Source organism: Ammospiza nelsoni, chromosome 16 (genome assembly GCF_027579445.1).
Source record: "Ammospiza nelsoni isolate bAmmNel1 chromosome 16, bAmmNel1.pri, whole genome shotgun sequence".
NCBI lineage: Eukaryota > Metazoa > Chordata > Aves > Passeriformes > Passerellidae > Ammospiza > Ammospiza nelsoni.
In genome coordinates, this window is record NC_080648.1 from 8,863,476 (window position 1) to 8,885,615 (window position 22,140).

At 45.0% G+C, this 22,140-nt stretch overlaps 1 protein-coding gene across 1 annotated transcript in view; it reads left to right on the top strand.

Moving 5' to 3' along the window:
• Positions 1 to 22,140, top strand: part of ACSL6 (acyl-CoA synthetase long chain family member 6) — a 44,159-nt gene that overhangs the window by 11,713 nt on the left and 10,306 nt on the right. Inside the window, 14 exon segments of the mRNA XM_059483817.1 lie at positions 1,526 to 1,746; positions 3,356 to 3,470; positions 4,251 to 4,315; positions 4,719 to 4,820; positions 4,942 to 5,041; positions 5,710 to 5,888; positions 6,769 to 6,801; positions 7,772 to 7,823; positions 12,742 to 12,815; positions 15,640 to 15,724; positions 15,727 to 15,851; positions 18,282 to 18,416; positions 19,522 to 19,656; positions 21,385 to 21,480. Coding sequence (XP_059339800.1) covers positions 1,552 to 1,746; positions 3,356 to 3,470; positions 4,251 to 4,315; positions 4,719 to 4,820; positions 4,942 to 5,041; positions 5,710 to 5,888; positions 6,769 to 6,801; positions 7,772 to 7,823; positions 12,742 to 12,815; positions 15,640 to 15,724; positions 15,727 to 15,851; positions 18,282 to 18,416; positions 19,522 to 19,656; positions 21,385 to 21,480 — 1,491 coding nt within the window. The 5' untranslated portion in view covers positions 1,526 to 1,551.

A 22,140-nucleotide genomic window follows, 5' to 3' on the forward strand; every position in this document is an offset into this window, starting at 1 on the left:
GCTGTGCCAGTGCCTCACCACCCTCACAGTTCATACCAACATTATTCAGTTCCAGAGTCAGTATTTTATCACATGTGGAAATTTCTGAAAAAGTCCTCAGATCTCAGGAGGATGGTGGATATCTCCCAGTGACGTCATCTGGATGTGATTATTGGAGGGGTTTAACCATTCTTGAAGAGGCTGGTTGTGGTCCCAGAGGTTTGCAGAGTCAGGAGTTCTCTGGGAGCAGAGGTGGCTGTGAGATGTTGGCCAGCATCAGGGAGCAGCATGGGGCCAGAGGGACATTTGGGCCAGAGCTCTCCAGGGGAGATGGATGACCCTGAGCATGGGCTCTGTGTTGCTGTCCCCTTGCTGCTGCCCTCACCATTTCACAGCGCAAAAGTGAGTGAGGTTAATTGTTTGTTATGGTGGCTGCAAACTTACCAACCTTCTCCAGAGCCCTGTGCAAGGGATGCCCCTGTCTTCACCACCTGGCCTGTGCCAGCCCCAATGCTCACCTGGCACAAACACAGGAGAAGACTACTAGAGGGTAGTCCTGACCCTCAGGATTTCAGGATAGTGCAGCCCAGACACTGCTTCCAGGAGGAAAAAAGCAGGTTTGTGTTAGTGGTGCTGTTGTGTGGGAAGTCCTGGCCCCCTCATGGAAGTGAAGCCATTGAACTCCACAAGCTGGAGCAAGGCCAGAGGGCAAGAGGGAAAGGGCTGCCTGGGCTCATGTGGCTGAAAAACTTTTTTAAGACCTTGACTCTTGTAAAGTCATAAATAGAGCTGTGGGAAACCTGAACTGTTTGGATTCCCCCTGGGCAGCACCTGCTTGTCTCATTCCTCAGAGGGCTGGCCGATACTGGGGACTCCTCAGCGAGGAGCTGATACAGGGCTCTCCTGTAAACAGGAGTTTTTTAAAATGCTCCTTGTGCACTCAATGCCCAAACACGAGTCCCCAGGGGACCGCCTGACCTCTCTGGAGCAGTGAGCCACCTGCTTGGCTCCTTCTCTCTGGTGGTTGTTTCTGTTTGTGCAAAAGGGAAAAGCAGGATAACCTGCTGTGGCAGAGTCTAGATCAATGCCTGATCCACAGCGTGACCTTGCCTTTCCCAGGAGCAGCTCCCACTCTGTGAGCCCAGCACAACTGTCTGTGCAGTCCTGCTCAGGGGAGGCAGAGAAAGCTCCTGGCAGCCCTGAGGGGTCCTAGCTGGATCCTAGAGCCTGTCCCAGCATCTCTCACTCCAGATAACTGCAACTGCATCACTTCCTGTACACTGGTACTCAGCTGTCCTTAGGGAGTGAGCTGTCTGTTCCAGCTCACCCTGCTATGGATGCTTCGTCCTTTCTTCTGTCTCTTCCACAGATGCAGTTTTTCTCAGTTAGGGTGGCCGCTGGCAGGCAGCCCCTGGCTCAGCAGAGCAGGGTGTCTGCGATGGCTGATGAGGCAAAGCACGTTCTCCTTTTCCCCGAGCCCCGCACTGCCTCTGCCCCTCTGCAGCCTGACCTCACCCGGCCTGACCCATCCCTGTGGCTCTTGCAGAGGTTGCAGTTTCGCTGGTGGAGAAGATGCAGGCTCAGGAGATCCTGCGGAGCCTGCGGCTGCCCGAGTTCGATGACCTCAGCCAGTTCTTCCGCAACCTGCCGGCCACGGCGCTGGTGGGCCTGGGCGCCTTTGCCGCTGTCGTGGCCTACTGGTTCGCCAGCCGGCCGCGTGCTGTGAAGCCGCCCTGCGACCTGCGCATGCAGTCGGAAGAAGTTGAGGTGAGGGCAACCCCCGCTGGCTTTCCCCAAGGTCTGCATGCCTGGAAGTCACAGCATGGATTGGGTTGCAAGGGACCTTCCTTAAAGATGATCTCATTCCAACTGCCTGCCATGGGTACTAGACCAGGCTGTTCCAAGCTCCATCCAGCCTGGCCTTTGACACTTGCAGGAACGGGGCTGCCACAGCTTGTCTGGGCAGCCTGTGCCAGGGCCTCGCCACCCTCACAGGAGAGAACTTATTTCTAGCATCTAATTTAAACCCACTTTATTTCAGTGTGAAGCCACTACTTGTTCTATCACTATGTGCCCTTGCAAAAAGTCCCTTTCCAGCCCCTCTCATTAAGGTCTCCCCAGAGCCTTCTCTTCTTCAGGTTGAACAACCCCAACTCTCTCAGCATTTCCTCATAGGGTAGGTGTCCCATTCCTCTAATCACCTTCATGGCTCCTCTGGACTTGTTTCTACAGATCTATGTCCACAGGGCACACCAGAAAGTCTTTTTTGTTGTTGTTGTTTTGTTAGTTCCCCAACCTCATCCTGAAATCAACCATGTAATGCACTGTGCCAAGATCACTTCACCCCATCACTTCACCTTTTCCTGTAAACTAATAAACTAGAATACAGAGTACATGTTATTCTCTTAGATTTTCAGTAAAATTTTGGTCTTAGCTTTGTTCAACCATCTGTTGCAAAAAATTAGAGGCACTGCCATTGCATGGGAGAAACAACTGAAAGGCAACAGCTGATGAGACCAGATCACCTGGCAGTCTTCATGTGCACCCATTGCTGAATTTGGTGCTGCTAACTTGATGATAGTAAGAAAAAGTAAACCTGAACCCATGCTTAGAGGCTGAGGAGTTACTAATTGTTATCCTTGCAAATTACTTTAATGATGTCGCTCTGTCTTAAAGAACAGAAATGTTTCTGAGTATTGTCTCCACTTATTTTAATATCTGAAAGTGGGATGAGAATTTTTAAAGCCTTTTGTGATGCTCCCCCTAAGACGTCATTGTCTTTAATTCCAACAGCTTTTTAAAAGGGTGGGAGGAATTAACATTTTTCAAGATAATTTTTCCCTGTGATTAGGGCTTTAGTTACTTTTTTTTTTCTTTTGCTCCCATGCAGTCCTGGTTTGCTCATTCTCACCCTGGTTGTCCACTCCTAAAATACCTCTGCTGAGCTCCTGGCACTGGAGGCTGGGCTCTGCCTTGGTCTGTCCTTCATGTTGGCCTGGATGTCCTTGTGGAAGTGCTCATGGTGCTAGTCTTGGAGACCTGGGGAGCCCAGAGCAGTTGCTTCCCCTAGCACATCCCCACTCCATTACTTCCAGATCCATAATTCCCTATTAAATTCCCTAGGGCAATATCAATGATCTCAGTGACAAGGAGCTGGGTCAAGTGCTCCTCTGTGACCAGAGGGCTCTCCCTATCCCTGAGGTGCTGAGGTCAATGTCCCCCCTCTGTCATCCCTTTGGTTCTTGGGGCAGGTGGTGATCACAGAGCTCTTGCTAGCATTTGGGGAGTGTACTGCTTTATGGTGGGGGTTTCCCCATGTCCCACCCTGGAGCAGTGCTGCTGGCTGTGTCACCTTGTGTCACCTCGTGTCACGCAGGGCCTGGCTGGGGCGCGCCGCTCGGTGATCGGGGACAGCCCGCAGCTGCTGACGCACTACTACGATGATGCCAGGACCATGTACGAGGTCTTCAGGAGGGGATTCAGCATCTCTGGTGAGAGCACAGTGGTGAGGAGGCTTAGGAGCAGAAGCTGGGAGAGGTGGGGACCAGGTCATGCAGGTGTCCCATGGTCACTGGTATCGTCACAGAGCTCTCACACACTTGAGACATCACTTCCCACTCCAAAGAGCCATGATAACTCTTCCCTGCTCTACCAAACTATTTCCATGTCTGCTGTTTATGGTGTCCTGCCTCATTGGATTTAGCAATGTCATGGTCAGATTAGTATTTTTGGTACAATAAAAAACCCCAGATCTGCACATATTCTGCCCCACAAGACAGGGGTAGATGAAGGACTCGGTAGGTGTGTGGAGGAATGGATTCCTGCAAGTAGGTACCATTAGCAAATTATTCAAACTTTTCAAATTTTCATCTGGTCACGCACTGCTGCGTGTTGTTTTACCTTCCTCCAGAGTAGGCTGGGCTAAATATAGTCATTTTTACCTTTTTAAATCAAAAGGCAGCACAAAAGGCAGTGGGATGAGTGCCCTTATCAGACACCAATGCTCATGTGACCTTTGGAGAAGTGTCTTTTAATGAGGCTGTTTGGGGCAAACTGCTGCTGTCAGTGGGAGGACTGAGCCCTTTTTGGGGGCTCCCAGCAGCTTGTCTCCCATCAGATGCACTTGTGTGTGTAATTTGCTGGGGATTGCTGTGAGAACCAACCCATTAACTATGGATTTATTCCTGGAGGGCTCCCCCACATCATGGCCCTATGTGTTAACTCCTGGCACTGCCTCTCCGTAACTCATCATCTCTGCTTGTGTCTTTCAGAGAATGGCCCCTGCCTGGGGTTCAGGAAGCCCAAGCAGCCCTACCAGTGGCTGTCCTACAAGGAGGTGAGCTGGATGTGACACCCACTGTGCATCCTCTTCCCCTGCCCAACACAAGATGGGGTGTTGGAGTGCCTGCACGTTAGACCAGGGGGTTGCTCATGCAGCATGTGATGCTTCCTGCTGTCCCCACCCTGGCACATCCAGGTGTTACATGGGTGTGTCAGCTTTCAGGGGCTGGCTCCATGCCATGAGCCCACTCCTGAAAGCAGCACTGAGGCACTCTGGAGCCACGGGGCATCACCGACCTCATCAACTACTACTCAGCTAATGATGGTTCATGATAACATAAAAACTGGACTTTTAGATAGGAAATACAATAATTGGAGAGCCTTCCTGTAAGTCTTTGCTTAATTTGGTATCATTATGTTCCTCTTTTTTTATGTATTTTTTCCTCTCCAAATTCCAGGTGGCTGAAAGAGCAGAAGCTCTGGGTTCAGGCCTTTTGCAGCAGGGCTGCAAGCCATCCACAAAGCAGTTCATTGGCGTCTTCGCTCAAAACCGCCCAGAGGTGAGATTTTATATCCAACTTCATATTGTATTAATAAAGTTCCTGACCTGTCAGCTTGTTCTCAAGGTATATCTGCTCTCGAGGCCCCTTCTCACCTTTGTGCTTCCATGTTCTCCTTCAGTGGATCATCTCTGAGCTGGCTTGCTACACCTATTCCATGGTGGTGGTTCCCCTGTATGACACCTTAGGTCCTGGAGCCATTCGGTACATTGTCAACACAGGTAACATCCAAACTGATGTGATTTTCTCAGTCCTGTTGCTCAGAATGGTTCATTTTCTGCTTCTAAAAGACAGATGATCATAGAATCCTAGAATGGTTTGGGTTGGAAGGGACCTTAAACCCTCATCTGGTTCCAACTCCTCTTCATTGGCAGGGGCACACTACACCAGGTTACTCCAAGCCTCATCCAGCCTGGCCATCAAAACTTCCAGGGGTGGGACACTGTGATTATACTTGTTGAGTGTCTTAAATTCACTCAGAGAAGTTCCTGAGAAGCCCTGTGTCCCTGTGCTGCCTCTGTTGCATTTTCCACATGCCCAGTTGTGCATAGCCATAGATAAGGGCTGCTCTGGATGTGGGAATGTGTCCACCCACTCCTGTGTTGCTTGATATTTTGCCTCCTAGATTTTTTAATGCATGTGGGGACCAATTTTAATATTTTGAACAGACTCCCAGAATAATCATAAATGTCAGCCACAGCTTTGTCATTGACTTAGGTTACCTAAGACTGCATTTTTTCCTCATTTTTCAAGAGAAGCATGTGCTGTATGCTGGGATTTCTGGTGTAGCCTGGACTGACTATCAGAACTGATATAGTGTTAGCTATGAGCTAATCTTGCATTAAAGAAGATTTACTGCAAACAGCTTGTTTGGCTGTTTTTCTTGCAGCTGACATTTCCACAGTCATTTGTGACAAGCCTGAAAAAGCCAAGATACTCCTCGACCATGTGGAGAGGAAAGAAACACCAGGCCTGAGGTCTATCATCCTGATGGACCCGTTTGAGAAGGAGCTGACAGAGAGAGGGAAGAGCTGTGGGGTTCGCATCCAGACCATGCAGGAGGTGGAGGTGAGTTTGCTCTCTCTCCCCTTTTACTATTTTTTGTAATATCTGTAAAAAGACAGTACATTGCACAGGGACTTGTGAATTGTGTGCCAGGTTCAGTGTCTGGAGAGCACAAAAGAGCAGCTTGTGGCTGATAATGCTAATGCTTGGTGCATTTGCCTCTTGGTGTTATTCCTTGTTGATAGCAGAGCCAACATTTCAATTCTTGATCCTCAAGTATGCTATCAGCTGTTATTTAAGCATGGGAAGGGGATTGTTATTTGAGACATTGTCCTCATGCAATGTTACCAATAAGTAAAACTTCACAAAAGGAAGGCCTTGTAAAGTCATGGCTCAGTTACTTTAGCTAAGCAGAAAAGGACTGTGGGAAAGAGACTCAGCTGAAATAGGGGTAGGAAAACAAGTAATATAACTTGTGTATTCACAAGTTATAAAAATTGCGTGTTCACATTGTGCTGTATGGTGGTTGGTTGAATTATGTTTGTTATGCTTTAAAACTATGTAACTGATGATGGACAAACTCCTTAAAAAGGCCTGGTTTTTGCAATAAAGCAGCTCTCCTTTGTACCTGCCTGGGGACTCTGTGTCACTATGGACCCTCACCCACACTACGTGTAAGCCTACAGCCTCACACTTGTTTGAAACACCCTGGATGCAGCTCAACCAACCCAAACACTCCTTGAAATCCAAGGAAGGCACTACCGTTGAGGCAAGAAACTCAGGATAATGAGTAACTCAGGACAATGAAGATGGCCTCAGTGCCACCTAGGAATTTGTCTGCTTTAGCTCACACTCTCCCTTAGTGGTTTGCAGATTATTAGCAAATGGGTTACACTGCAGGAATTAAGGTGGAAATCACTTTTGTTGCTTTCATCTCTTCCAGGACTGTGGCCGTGAGAATCGACATGTGCCTGTGGTGAGTGTTGGCTTGTTGCTTTTCCCACTTACAACTACACAGGAGGGACCTTAAAGCTCTTGTTCCACCCCCCTGCCATATTCTGGGACACCTTCCATGGGTGCTTGGTTGCTCCAAGTCCTGTCCAATCTGGCCTTGAGCATTTTCAGGAATGGGACAGCCACAGCTTCCCTGGGCAGCCTGTGCCAGAGCTTCACCACCCCCATAGGGAACAATGTGCAGTATTTGCTTTATTCCCTCTACCTGGAATACTTAATTGAGATAGCTCATCCTTCTATGAATGTGTTAATGGGACAGTAATTAAATGCCATTGTTAAGCTATCCTAATTCCACTACCTTACCCTGGTGGCACTGGAATGTCTCTGTACCCTTCACTTTCTGCTGGGGTTCCTATAGTTCAGAAGCACTACTTGGCAGTATTTATATGGGATATTTTGGGAAAATTGCTTTGATATTTTTCACTGGCTGCTCATACTCATACAAAACTCTCAAAAGCAGCTTCTGATATTCAAGGGTTTATTTAATCATTAATGACCCAAAATAGTGCACGTATGGGGCGGTGCTGAGAATACAGAGATGCTGCTGGAAATGGGAACAATCAGCAGCTTTGGAATCTTGTCCCTGTTGTAGAGTTCTTTGCAGAATTGACCTGGAAAATGATGAATTATCTCAAGCTGTCCCACGTGTCTAAAGATACAGGTGGTGGACTGGAAAATGCTAACTGTGAGACAAACACTAAAGCATGCCCTTAGTGCAGCTGGAGCACAGCATAAAGGCAGGAATAGAGCCTGCATCAGTTGAAGAATCCTGGTTATATATGCTGAGGGGAATTCTAGCTTTTTTTTTTTTCTTGTCAGAGCAAAAACATAATTGGTTTGATCTTTAGGTTTCTACAATGTCAACAGTCTCTACCACTGACACATCTGCATTTGACTGATGTGATTTTCTTAATCTCCTTTTGTATTTCTAGCCTCCTCGACCAGAAGATCTGTCAATTGTGTGTTTTACTAGTGGCACTACAGGTAAAAGAGGCATTTTAATCTAGAAATGTTAGAATATCTTATGAAATTAATTATGAATCCAACCTCAATACATACAAATGTGCTGTTATACTGATATGGCAATGATATTTCTAGGCATTTTTAATATTTAAGAATATATAGGTTTATATACTTCTGTAGATTGCAAATTAAAAATAACAATATATTTATTTTTCAATAAATTCTCTGACATACATTTTGCCAGTATGATTTCCCAGTTGTCTGAAAATCCACCCATGTCTCTGCTTCCCATTTTGTTGTGTAGTTGTGAAGCACTTGGTTGATTGGTATTTATCTTTTGCAAATATTTACAAAAATCAAAAAAACCTAAAATGTGGTTCCAGAGCTTTCCATTCTCTGTATCCTAAGCACATTGATGTCTCCAGCCTCACCAAGGTTCTTGTCACCTCTGTCTCCTCTTCTTGTGTGTTGCTTATGACACCAAGTGCTGGGGAGGTTTGGGATGAGCCTGGTGCTGGTACTCATGTGTTGCTGGCCTCTTTTTCTTGGAGAGAGGGGCAGCATAATTTTCCTGCCTGTTCTTAGCAGAGGCAGTTCTTTCTCCTCTCTTCAGACCCTGGTCTTCATCAGCTTGCAGGAGTTTCCTACTCTTGAGAGCTCAGCCTCTGTAACATGTCCCTGAAAGCTGTGTGGGCTGATGCACAAGGCATCACTGCCTGGGACACTGCTTTCACACTTGCCTGCAGAGAAGGTCCATGCTCCAGGCACTGCTGGAGCAGCTCTTCCAGATCCACTTGTGCTCTTGGGATTGCCTAATGCTTGGTCCTACACCAAAGCATCCTCAGTTTGGTGTCAGCAGAAGATGCTGGTGCTCCTCAGATGGTGGGTCAGGCTGAGCACGAGGGAACACCTTCATCCTCCACCTCACAGAGAAGACTTGTGCTGCAGACCAGGTAGGCAACTGCTGTATCAGCTCCAAGTACAAGCTCAAGGTGTATTAAAAGGGTTTGGGTATTTTACCTTTGTGTATGGTCCTTAGATTTGATATCTGCACTTCAGAGTGCCCAGGGCAGGGCACTGAGGTAAAGGAGCCTGTGACTCTGCTCTGTTCCAGCACTGGGAATTCCTAAATGGGAAAGACTGACCTCAGTGCTGGACATGAACATCACAGCCATGCACAGAGTGAGTGCAAAGTGGCTGGGCACAAATGGGAGCAGTGGAAATGGAAGGAGCCATGCTGTGGATGCAGCAGGGCACAGTGTGTTTCTGTGCATGTTCAAGTGCAGAGCAATTATTTTTCAAGTCACGTTATTGTTGACATTTTTATTTCTAAATAAGAAATTCTGCAATTATTCTTCTAGTCACGTTATTGTTGACATTTTAATTTCTAAATAAGAAATTCTGCATAGAGAAGGTTTCTTGTGATTTTCCTTTTCATTTGCAGATGTAATCATGGGCCAGTTTCCGATTTTGTGCTTTTCTTAGAAGCATGGCCAGAGTTACAGAAATAGGACAATCAGGAAGTTCATTTCCCTTCTCCAATCCAAATCAGAGATTTCCAATTTTGCAAATCATCTCAAACTGAACATTTCATAGCAATGATTTGTGATGCATGAGCCCATCCTCTGCTGCTGCAGGACTTTGCACATCACTCTCTGCATTTTCCAGAGGTTGCATCAACACTCTGGTCTGTTTTCTACATTGTGCTTTGATGTAAGAGTTTTATATAGCCCATGTAATTTTTAGTGACTAAATTTAGAATTTTCTTCCAAAGGATATATTCTCTAGGGCTTTTCCAGTTCCAAAGGGCTTTAAATATTTTTGTATGGTGTGAAAAAAACCTCTGCTCTAGAATTTGTCTCCTGAAAATTGTAGAATTGCAAAGAATTCCCCAGGAGCAGACTTTAACACTTGCTTTTCTTTGACAGGACCAGATGCCCCAATGCCTCCTCAGGGAGAAAAGAGAGGCTGAGGTTACTGATCTTGGATGAAAAGAGCAACTTCCATGGCTGTGCCAAGAAGCCATCAGCACTTGGAAATGGGCCAAAGATATATAGATATCCCCAAACTGTCAGGATACAATTTTTTATGTTGGCTACTCCAGAGAAATCAATCAACTGTCATTCCCTCAAGGATCCACTGATCAGGTGGATAAAAATTGCTTCCCAATGGTTTCTCAGCATGGCCAGCGCATGTTCCTTTTAGTCAGAGCTCCCCTGGGGAGGAAAGTGCTTGCATCCCAGAACACTGATGGATCACACCATCACATTTGTGCTGGAGCACTTGAAAGACCCTTTTGGCAATGTGGAAAAGGTTCTTCTATTCTTTTAAAAGTTCTACTATTGCTTATGAGAACTATCAAACAAGCCTGGCACCAAGATAAGGAGGCCTTGACATTCCTGGATTATTGATGGATTGCAGGTATCCATTCTGTAACAGGACACTCACTAGGCCTGTCTTTGTGAGGAAATTCAAACAAGAACAGTGTTACAGAAATGGCATTGATTTTTTTAAATAGAAGAGCAGCATCCCTGCCAACCCTCTTCTCTCAAAGTGGTGATTCTGGGAAAGAGCTCATAGAAAGGGGCACCCATTTTTGCTAGGTTAACTCTTAGAACTACTAAGGAAGGTTAAAGCTTACAAGAGTCCCCCAGCCCAAAAAGCTGCAGCTGTCCCATAACAGCATGGTTTGTTCTGGATTTCTCCTGATGAAGGCTCTCCTGGCTCCAGCACTGCTGCTCTGCTTTGACACTATCATCACTGCAGCCTGTCCAGGGTGTTGAGCCTGTGCAAGAAGAAGGAGGCTGAAGAAGGAGTCAGGATGTTAACACTGCTTCCAGGCATGGCAGAGATGCTGGATCTGCATTCAAGTCAGAGGTGGAGTGAGTAAATGAGTCAAATATCTGAGAAATCTCACAGAATCACAGAATAGTTTGGCTTGGAAGAGACCTTCAAAGCATGTCTAGTTCCAATTCCCAGCCACAGCAAGGCAACCTTTCACCTAGACCTGTTTGCTCCAAGCCCCACCCACCCTGGCACTAAACACTTGAAATCCTCCAAAAAACATCTGAAGAATTTTTTCAAGGTGCAGGGACCAGAAAGAAGTGTGCCAGAAAGAGGGCACAGTTTTGAGTTTCCAAACCAGTACTGAGCACATCCTTTCCACTGTGACACTGCAGGAGCAGAGCTGCTTCTAGAACTGCAGGGGCTGAGCACCTGTGTTTGGCTGGACACAGCTCAGTAACAGAAGTGATTCTGGAGTTGTGGTGTGTATGCACAACTGACACCTGTTCATGGATGTTTCCTGGAGCCTGGATCCATGTGTGCACCCAGTTGAAAATAACCTGCCAGGCTGGTTTGGCACCTGTGAGCCTGGTTCAGCATGTTGGCATGGGAGCAGCCATGGCTGGCAAAGCTGCCAGCTTCACCCCTGAGCTTCAGATGGGACCAAAGCAACCTCCTGTGCACCACCATCTTCATCTGCAAGTGTTTGGGACTGAATTACTCAAGGCACTTGAAGCAGCAAATAGGAATTTTCAGTATAATACATTGTGTTAAAAATATCCTGCTCTACTGCAATAAATGTATGCAACAATTGCTGTTTGTGCCTGCCTTTAATTACTTGGGAGGCTGAGTAGGAGTGATGGTGGTGGTGCTGGCAGGGCTCAGTGCTGAGTGTGCTCATGTCTGTGCCCATGCTAGCAGCACAGCCCTCATCAAACTGCTCTGAAATGAGAGGATTAAACATACTTTCCTGTGCTGAAACATATTCACAAAGCACCACAGTCTCTTCCTAATCTGAGGAAGGCAGAATGAGATTCTGGCTGGTTTGCCATTTTGTTGCATTAACTGGAGGAGCTTTGCCAGGCTGCTTGTGCCCACTGTTCTGGGGACACACTGGGCACCTGCAGGTAAAGCTCCCCTGATCTGCCTTCGCACAGAGCAGCAGGAACTACGTGGCAGTGGTGTGATGGAATTAAAACAATCTGCTTAAAAACATGTTGCAGAGAAAGAGGCTGGCCCCATAATCTTTATTTGAGCTGAGCTACACCTTATTTTCACAAGTAAAGCCTTGGAAGGTGATGAAAAGGGACAGTGCTGTGATAGGAGGATGTGCAGAGCCCTCCATGTCACTTTTTTGTGAACATGGAGGTTCCAGCCTGTGGATTTGCTTAACAAACACTGTTTTTGTGTCCAAAAGATATGAAATGCAAGAGGTGTACCATGGTCAGCTGACCATGGTGTAAAAGGAGTGTAAAAAGGCAAATATTAGTGGTGCTGAGGTGCCTTTTGGTGGTGGATGAAATGCTGCAGGGGCAGTGCCCAGCTCTGGAACACAGCACAGGGGCTCTGCTGGCTCCCTAATGGGTTTATGGGTGCCTTCAAGACACCTCTGCTGCTGATATTATTCATTCATTCATACTTCCCTTAATTGTAGTCTCAAAGGGTCTTCTTGTAGCCTGATTTTTACCTGCACTTCTCTGCATTTCTCATGTCATCCAGAATACTGGTTAAGTAAGAGTATAACAGCCTTTTAAACAGTGTCTCTTGGTGTTCAAGATCATTCTTAATCAAAATCTGGATGAAATAAATCCTCCCAAGAGAGGCTGGAACAGCCAGCCAAGTCTGATGGCTGTGCTCATTGAGTGGCTCCATCTCAGCACTCTCAGAAATTGCAGTTAGGCTATTTTCTGTTGGAACCAGTTTTCCAAAGTCTTCAAGAGAAATATTTCTATTTGCAGTAGCATTTTATTAAGTTTTGAGTATTGAAGTGTTTTTGGTATGTATTAGTGCACAGAAATGATGGTGAAAATTACTGTGTTTTAAAACTGAAGAAGTGAACATAATATTTTAAACATTTCTTGTTTTGTTTTTTTGTTCAGTTTTTGAAAGTTACCTTCTGGCTTATCTTTTAAACTCCCTCTCTGTTTCCTTTCAGGAAATCCCAAAGGTGCTATGCTGACGCATGGAAACGTGGTGGCGGATTTTTCAGGCTTTTTGAAAGTGACAGAGGTGATTACCCTGAGCTAGAAAACATTGCCATGTGCAGGGTGTGTGGGTTGAGCTGTGGCCCTGCATGGGCTGGAAGGATGCTCTTGCAGATAAAAGATGACATTTTTCCTGCTCAGAGGGCCAAATCCATGGGAATGGAGCAAGGCTGAATCTACAGTACTGGAGGGCATTAAATCCTCTTTGCAGCTCTGGCTCCCAGGCTCTGTAGGGCACTAAGGGCTTCTGAGAAACAATGCTGACTTCTGTAAATCAATTAATTAACTCTTTTTGAAGAATGAGGAGAGCACACAAGCCCTGTACAGTTGCAAATGGTGCTTGAAGAGGAGTTCAAGCTTCTCTTGTGCTCTGTGTGTCTCATTGTGCCCAAAAATGTCACTATTTCTTTGAAACCTCTCTGCATACAAAGTATGTGTGTATAAATATATATATATTTTTAAGAACATACATGATTTTTTACCAGAATGGTTAATGGTTAATTTCATTGATATTCCAGTATATTTCAGTTTTTGTTATACATATTTCTAACAGAGCACAGCAGAGTGCTGGCCAAGTGCCTTTATAATCTGTTCCACACAACTGTAAACTCATGTTTAGAAACAATATAGGAAGCGAAATCAGTTCACCATGACATAGTAAGGATTTTATACATCTTATATAAAACAAATCTAAATAATTTCTGGTAGTGAACAGGAATTCTATAAAGTAATTACATGCACATAGGATGGAAAATTGGTTATCTCATACCCCTTACTGGTCTTATTGTTGATGTTGAAATTACTGAAGTTTTTTACTTTAATCCTGGAATTTTCTGAGATTTCCGGACCCCTGGTGTAAAGAAACTGCAACATGTGATGTAAGAAATGCCACTGAACTCACATGTGCCAATGTTTGCAGGACTGTGCCTCCACAGTGTGCAGCACAAAATGCCAGTGAGGGCTCCTCAGCATGGAGCTTCAGTGGCAGCAAGAGGCACAAATGGAAGCTGAGGTGTGGAGAGGCCTGAGCTTCTATGGGCAGGCATTTATTTTGGAACAGTGCTAATTTAGAACTGAGGGAACTTGGCATTTTCCAGAACTGGTCCACTAAAATGGATTTAGTGTTTATTGATGGAGTGGGACCCTGATTAATCTCAAAGGTATCAGATTGAGACCCAAGTCTGGTGTGATTGTAAATTTATCTCCAGTCACCAGAGTATTGCTAGCAGAGGGTAAATGCCTGTAGCTGATCCACAAGATTTGGGTAATGTCTGACCACGGTAATGAAATAGAGTGTGAAACATTTGAAAGTAGTATAAATTAAGGAAACAAAATGAGAAGTTCTGTAGGTTTGTCGTTTGCAAGTTCTTGTGGCAGTTTTGCTTAGTTCAGTGATTTTTACAAACCAAATGTATTTTTAAGCAAGTCCAAAGCTTTATAAGGTTGTTCTCAAATACCAAGGAGCTGTTTGCATTTTTATATTTAACTGTGCCAACTGTGAAATGCTATTCAATGGCATAATTTTGTTCTGATTCAAAACCAGATTATTTTGTCTGGGCTCTTACAGCAGTAATAAAAGAACAACCCTGGTTGATATTAAAGGTTTTGCATTACTGTGCTTGCAGAAAATGAAGCCAATTTGAAATAATGTATAAATAGATCTGCAGGCCCTAATGGCTTCATTGAGACTGACAGACACAATAATGTGAAATGGGATGCTGAGAACACCCCAAGGTCAATGATGTTTGACTTCGGTAGGTGATGGCTGGGAGGCCATACCCAAATCTGACCAGGCCAGAATTAACTTCAATAAAATATCCCCTGAGGCATGAACTCCTGTGTCTGCCTCCACTGTATCCCAGGTCATGGGCTATTGATTCCTTCTGAGCAGTGGAGGTGCAAGTGGGTATAAACTGTTAACACTGTGAGCTGATAGATTTTTATACCCATTTTCCACCAACCACTGGCCTTGATGCAAATTATTGGGTAGTCAACCTTTCCGTGTTTCTAATCCATAATATTACAGCAAGCTGTTCCCTAGGAAATGCAGGTAGAAAGGTTATTTTCTTTTGGGGAATGGATTAGGTAAGGCTCTTGAGGCCTTTGTTTATTCCAGCCTTCAAGAGAGAGTTAAAAACTTGGCAAAATTAAGACTTTGGTCACTTTTCTTCCCCTATTCCCTTCTTCTTTCTCATCTGTGGGACAGTCATAATGCCCCTAAAATCATATTTTAATAATTTAAAATGATGAGAAACACTAACAGAAGTAATTTTGAAGCCTAAGATTGAATCATTAGTTTTCCAACACATTGATTCAAACCAATGATTAACCCAAGGAAAAGGAAAAAATGGCTAATTTTGACTCTAGTAACACTGTGATTTTGGAATGGGCTGGATGCAATGTGGGAAAGTGCTGCTCCTGCAGGGCCCTGCTGGTGTCCAGGGGGCTCCTGCAGGTTTGCACCAGGATCCTGCTGCCTGGCACAGCTGAGAGCACAGATCAGGGTCTCGGCGCCTCCTGGTAGAAAGCAGTGAATAAAAATGGGATTCTCCATCAGGGTGAGCCTCCATTGCCAGCGAGAGCTGCGTGGGTACAATCTGCCTTCTGCCAAGGAGAGCCCTCTGCATTGCCCTGTGTGTACATCTCCGTGCTCTTTACTCCTCCTGCTAACTGAGCTCCATGATGCTGTGGCTTTAACGCTTCCCTGTGTCCGCCGCTCCCTCCTCTCTCGACAATCTTTACCCTTTTGCTCCTCTGGTGCCATTTTTCTTTTTATTATTTTATGACTTTCTTGTTGTCTTCCTGTCAGTGTTTCTTTCCTTTCTGTCTCCCATGCCCTCCACCTGCAGAAAGTGATCTTTCCGAGACAGGACGATGTGCTCATCTCCTTCCTGCCTCTGGCTCACATGTTTGAAAGAGTTATACAGGTAAGAAACTGCCTGAACTGACGAGGCCTCGTGGGGCTCCTTGTGTTTTCTTCCAGAGTCAGTGGTCTCCTACTTGTGAGGATGTACACATTTCCTATTTGCCTTTAGCACACATGTTTGAGAGAATGGTACAGGTAAGGTCATGGTGTCAGTGGAAATCGTCTTTTTTCCACGCCACAAACGAAAAAATAAAATCAATAAAATACTAAATAACCAGCGATATCTTGTAGCACTAAAAAGGCTTGTACTCCAGAAGTGCCATGTGCATAACACCAGAGCCATGGTCTCAGTGACATGGCTGTGAGTCCAGAGCAAGGCCAGGAGAGTTTCCCAAGCTCTCCAGCTTACACCTGGCTCAGGGATTGAGAAACAGCCCTTCAGCAATGAGCCAAACTCATGGCTCACTCAGCTCATGGCTACTGCTACCTGAGCAATCTCTAGGACAGGTTTTCAAAGCACTCTAGGATGAGGTGTTATGTGAGTCAAGATACTTTCATGCCATTTTCTACATCAGCTAAAATTATTTTTTTGCATAAATAACATGATCTGCAAAAAAAAACCCCAACCTGGCAGGTACTGAAAAGGAAGAAACTGAGATCATGGTGAGACACATGATCCTCCTGGCAGGGCAGCATGTGGTGGCCATTCACTGGAGCCTGTGTCCCCCAGGAATTATGGCAGATCCAAGCTCTTGCCAGCCCACAGAACTGACTCCATGTCTCTTTTTGACTTGTGCTGCAATTGGTGAGTTAGGCAAGTCAGGTGAGACAGTCACATCAGGTCTCCTGGCCTGAGAAGCTGCAAACTTAAAATAGATCCAGTATGTGAAGGTTGGATCTGGATCCAGTTGCAGCTCTGTACTTTCTCAGGGAGGCCTGTTTCAGGCTGAAAGCACACTCTCTGAGTCAGACAAGCATCTGAATAAAAACCTCCCACTTCTTATTAACATCTGTGCCAAAAATAATATATTTTTCCCTGTTAAAACTCTCACAAATTGGAAGTAAAAGCCCATGAAAGATTTGGAGAATTACAGCCCAGCCTTTCTCCACCTGCAAGGAAAGTTGGTCAGTGTGCCAGCACTGTTCAGCAAACAAGAATATAATTATTCAAAATTCATCTGATGGGTGGGCAGAAAGAAATTAGAAACGTTGAAAATGCTTTCATTTCAGAGGATGTTGATGTACTGAAAGGGACAGCCTCCAAAGGATGTCCAGGTTTATCCTCCCATCTGGAACAGCTTAATATATAGATTTTTTCAAAAGGGCTAAAAAGTAATTTTCAAAAGCATTTTGAACAGCAAGCACTGCATCAGCGTCCCTAGTTTTAGCCAACATTATTAATTCCTGTAATTCACAATTAAAATCATACATTCAATGATAGATTCTTTAAAACTAAAAATTTCTAGTTGTTATTTTCAATTCTCAGTGAGCACACTGGTTACTTTCTTTTTTAAATTCATGTGCAGTGTAAAGCACAGATTCAGCAGTGTGATTTTCATTAAACCCACATCACATGTGTAAAATTCCTGTGGTTTCAGCTGATGGAGACAGTCTCTAACTGTCTGACAGAGCAGTGAGAGCAATTTGGTTAGTACTGCAGATTTTTAGGAGCTGCACAAAAATTGTGGATGTCTCTTAAGGAATTTTCAACTTATTTAGTTATTTGGGGAAGACAAGCCCACAAAAGGGAGCTGAAGTTTTCAGTCTACTCAGGAAGGCTGGGCTCAGCTCTGGCATCACAGGGGCACTTGCTGAGGACACTTTCTCCTCCATGCACTGTAAAACCATGGGAGAAGTGCTGGTCTCCAAATTTTCTTCAGTGACAAAATGCCAGTGACCCAGTCTGTGATGGCTCCTTGGCAGGGTTACTGGTTACCAGCAACCAGCTACCAGCTGGCTCAAGGCCAGCAGCCCCTCTGCCCCATCTCACATATTGAGCTCCATTCTGCTGATGAGGAAAACACCCTGCTTTGTTTTCAAGTCCAAGGCTTCTGGATTTGTAGTTTCCATACAAGTCAAGCACCTTTCATGAAGTGGGCTTCTATTTCTGGGATACAGGATCAGGCACTATATTGCTAACGTAGTTTATATTGTTGTATTTAAACAAAACTAAAGTATTAACATCTAAAAATTGGCTGCTGCTCTGTGTTTTATAATGTTTCTTACTTTGCATTTCTGTATTGATGATAGGTCCTCATGCTGTGAGCTGCTATGGGAGGGCTGGGCTTTAGGAAAGTTCTGATCCAGACTCTGACCCTAACTGGGACTTCTCTATCCCCATATGCCGGGGATGAAGGGAAATCCCTTCTGAAAATTTTGATTCCTTGTTCTTCTAGAACAAGTGGTAAATTTGCCGGATACTGAATTGCTTGTACTGAAAAATGCCCAGAACTATTTGGATATTTCTCTTCAGCACAAAATTTTATTGTTACTTTATTGTATTTCTAAAGTCCCATTTTTGCCACATTGCAGAGCAGAAAAGGAGCTTCTGCGCTTGGGATAGGAATGCTTTGCTTAGGGAATTGAAAGCCAAGGGGTTACATGTGCTCCTCTTTCTCCCCTCAGTCTGTAGTGTACTGCCACGGAGGGCGGATTGGCTTCTTCCAAGGCGACATTCGCCTCCTGTCTGACGACATGAAGGCACTGCGGCCAACCATCTTCCCCGTGGTGCCACGGCTGCTGAACAGAATGTATGACAAGGTGAGCTGCATTTTGATTTCACTCTTTTTAGAACAGTGGAGTTTATCTCCCTTTACTACTCATGTGGAAGAATTCCCTTAGTCATGGAGATTTCTCAAGCAGATGACACTATTTCTGCCTTGCTGCAGACACATTCTCACCCTGTGTAATGGATACAGCTCCTTCAGTGTGTAAGTCTGTATTATGACTTACACAGACTCCACACACAGCTATCCCATATGAATATGAAATCCCTCTGTACTAGCCTCCTACCTTGTTCTCACTAAAATTACCAGGGATGTTTCTAGAGATACAGGATATTTTTCGTCACAGAAACATCAGTCAAACCTAGCTGCACAAGGACTTTTTGTGCCCTTCAACCAGATTTGAAACTCAAATCTCTTGTTCTGGTGGCAACAACAGCTGGAAATCAGAAATTTCAAAAAGCCTTTGAGGATTTAGGCAGTGTAAATGTGACAGTGGCTTTTGGATTAGAAATCTTTAAAACTAAGGTAAAGGTATTGCAGGGTATTTAAGACAGGCATGTCTGATCATCATGTTAAATCTGTTTGACTAGCTGGGAATATTTATTCCTCAGAAGACTTATCTGCTAAAGACAAGCTTAAGCACAAGCTACTGATGTAATTTTTCCCAAAGGTCAGGGCTTCTGTGCTTTATTAAGGGACAGGCACTGGGAGTTTCTTATTTGTTGAAGTGGAATTTGTGCTGGTGCCTGATTCAGCTCAGGAAAATGCAGCCCCCATCACCACATTGGCCACCACTGATACCTGTTCATGTTGCTTATTCCCTGTTGCTCAGGTTGCCTGTATTTCACTGAACCCCATCACAGAAATTATATATTAAGAGCAGCCCTGTCAATCCAGTCAAGGCCTGTACCACCATCCTGTATTTTTCCCCGCAAAGGAACCACATGTGCAATAGGGAATGGAACGAAACACATCATTCCTTTTTCCCCACTAACAAATCCCAAAAGAACTAAAACTTGTTTACCTGTGCTGCAAATGTAACTGTGCCCACCGGGCTGTGTGGGTGTCATGGGGAGAAGAGGTGTTGATGTGCTCCCTCTCCTCTGTGGCACCTCATCTGCCATCCTGTGCTCCCACAGATCTTCAGCCAGGCTGACACATCCCTCAAGCGCTGGATCCTGGAGTTTGCGGCCAGACGGAAAAAGGCCGAAGTTCGAAACGGCATCATTAGAAACGACAGTTTGTGGGATAAACTTTTCTTTAATAAGATACAGGTAAGTGATTCAAGAAGTGAGTCTGAAGTCAAAGAACTCTCGTTTCTTCCAGCAATGACTGGTTTTCTGACAAGGCAGTTTCAGACAGTAGAAAAAATTTCTTCATGGATAGGATTGTCAAGTATTGGAACAGGCTGCCCAGGGAGTGATGGAAGTGTTAGAAAAGGGGGTGGACGTGGCACTTGAGGACATAGTTTAGTTGTGAAGATGGTGCTGGATTGATGGTGAGACTTGATGAGTGGTAAGACTTAGAGGTCTTTTCCAGCCTTAACAATTCTATGATTCTTTAAAGTCACTGTAGTCCACTTGCCTGATGATGAACTGTGGGCAATCACTACTCAGTAGTGAACAACAGACTGGAAAATAGAATAGAGAAAGGGAACTGAGCACAGTTTGTTGCTAGTGAAGTTTTGCCGTTTTTGTTTTTAAGCACCATGCATAATGTCAAAATTTCAATTCTCTCAGGGATAACTTTCCAGAAGGAATGGAGAAATACAAGGCAAGCTAAGATGACATTTGCTACATTCCTCTTCAGCAGCACCAAGAAATCACTAATTTATGGAATACTGCCAAAAATTTTTTGCAGCTCTCAGATAGAAGAGAGAGGGAGGAGGAAAGGTATCTAGGGATGAAGTTCAGACAGGTGGTCATGAAGAGGAGGTCACTGATCAAAGAGATGCTGCTCCAAAGTTTTCTGGAAAATCCCAACAAATAGTACTGGACTTAGGGTTGAGTTGCAGTTGGGTATATTCAAACCCACTTTTCTTCCTAGGAAAAGAATAAAGTTGTAAAGAAAAATGCACACATGAATCATGGTTTAGCAACCATGAATAAAGAAATCAGAATGCCCTTCTGCTTCCCACACATCTCAGTAAAAAAAGATATTAAATTGGCTTTAAACCAGGTTTTTCTGGGCTCTGTAGTACTGCAGGAGGCTCTAATTACTTCATTTTTTTAATCGGATGACTTATCTGGAGACATGCCACTTTATTTTTAACTAAAGAAACTGACTGTACTTGTGGTCTGTGGATTAGTTGTCCTCAGTGTGCAAAGATAGCAGAGTTCACCCAGCCGGGAGCGAGCCAGGCGCATATTGATGCAAGGGCTGGCGAGACGGGCAGACTCAGTCAGCAGTTGTTTTCTTTTGTGCTGGGTTTTCTTTTTTACTTCTAGAATAAAGAAAAGGAAATGAAGGGGGAGGAGAAAGAAGTGAAATAGGACACAGGAATTGATGTAATACCCTCCAGAAATATTTGAAGGTCATCTGCCTTAAAAAAGGGACAACATTATTTTAGAGGGCTTGGGAGGCAATTCATTAAAACCAGTGAGGTGTAAATAAGCAAAGAAGACTGGATGGGGAAGAGTCTGTTTTTCCCAGCAGTTCCCAGAGCCAGCTCTGCAGCCTGCCCAGGCACAGCAGTTGCAGGAGCCTAGGCTGAGCAGCTTGTCCTGCCAGGGACATGAGCACTCCTGTCTCTGTACACTGAATGGGGTTTTATCCCTCAGGAAAGCTTCAGAGCTAGTTCATATTTCCATAGATGGCCTCATCACAGAACCACAGAATGGCTGGGTTCGAAGACTCCTTGAAGTTCATCTAATTCTCACCCCAAGCCATGGGCAGGAGATCCTGCACATCTATCCTAGAGAGAGCATTTTGTGCAAGCTCATGGTTTTGCCATCTGCAGTAGCCTCTGATGCTTTCTTTTGTTTCCTCCTGCTCCCAACCAGGCAAGCCTTGGGGGCTGTGTCCGCATGATAGTGACAGGCGCTGCCCCCGCGTCCCCGACCGTCCTGGGCTTCCTGCGCGCCGCCCTCGGATGCCAGGTGGGTTTGTGTGCCTGCTCAGGGATGTTCATCCACTGCTAGCAAGAGAGCACCTGGTGTTTAGGAAAGGAGATGGGTTCGACCCTCAGAACTGCATTCAGGACAGCTGTACCAGGATGGATTGAACAGCCGGGCTTGGGGCAGCCACGGAGTCGTGGTGCACCCAGAGCTCAGCGGGTGGGAACAGCTCTGGGATGGCAGTAACAGGCAAGAGATATTTTCACTTTGGGCATCTCCCAGAAAAACCCCCAGGCTCATCCCACCCACCTCTCAGCACCAAATCGAGTATGTGAAATTAAATGTGTTTGTGCGAGTGCTGGGAACTTCATTACACGAGTTTTATTCTATATATAAATGGAGAGAGCTAATCCTCAGACATCAGCCTAACCCACCTGAGTTGTCCACTGCATTATTTCTCTGTGAGAGGAAACCCAGTGCAACTGAGAGGTCTCATTTGAGAGCCTAAAATTAGTCAGAAAAATAAAGGGTGGATTTTCAAAATGTCCCACAAAAATACCTTTTTTTTTCCCATTAATAAGTTCCTCTCATAGTGTAGCATATGTCCTGAATCAAAGGCTAAGTGCTCAACTCATCATCTCCCTATTTTCAATGATATAGAGCCATGGTCCTTCCTAGTTATGGAAATGGAATTTTGTACAC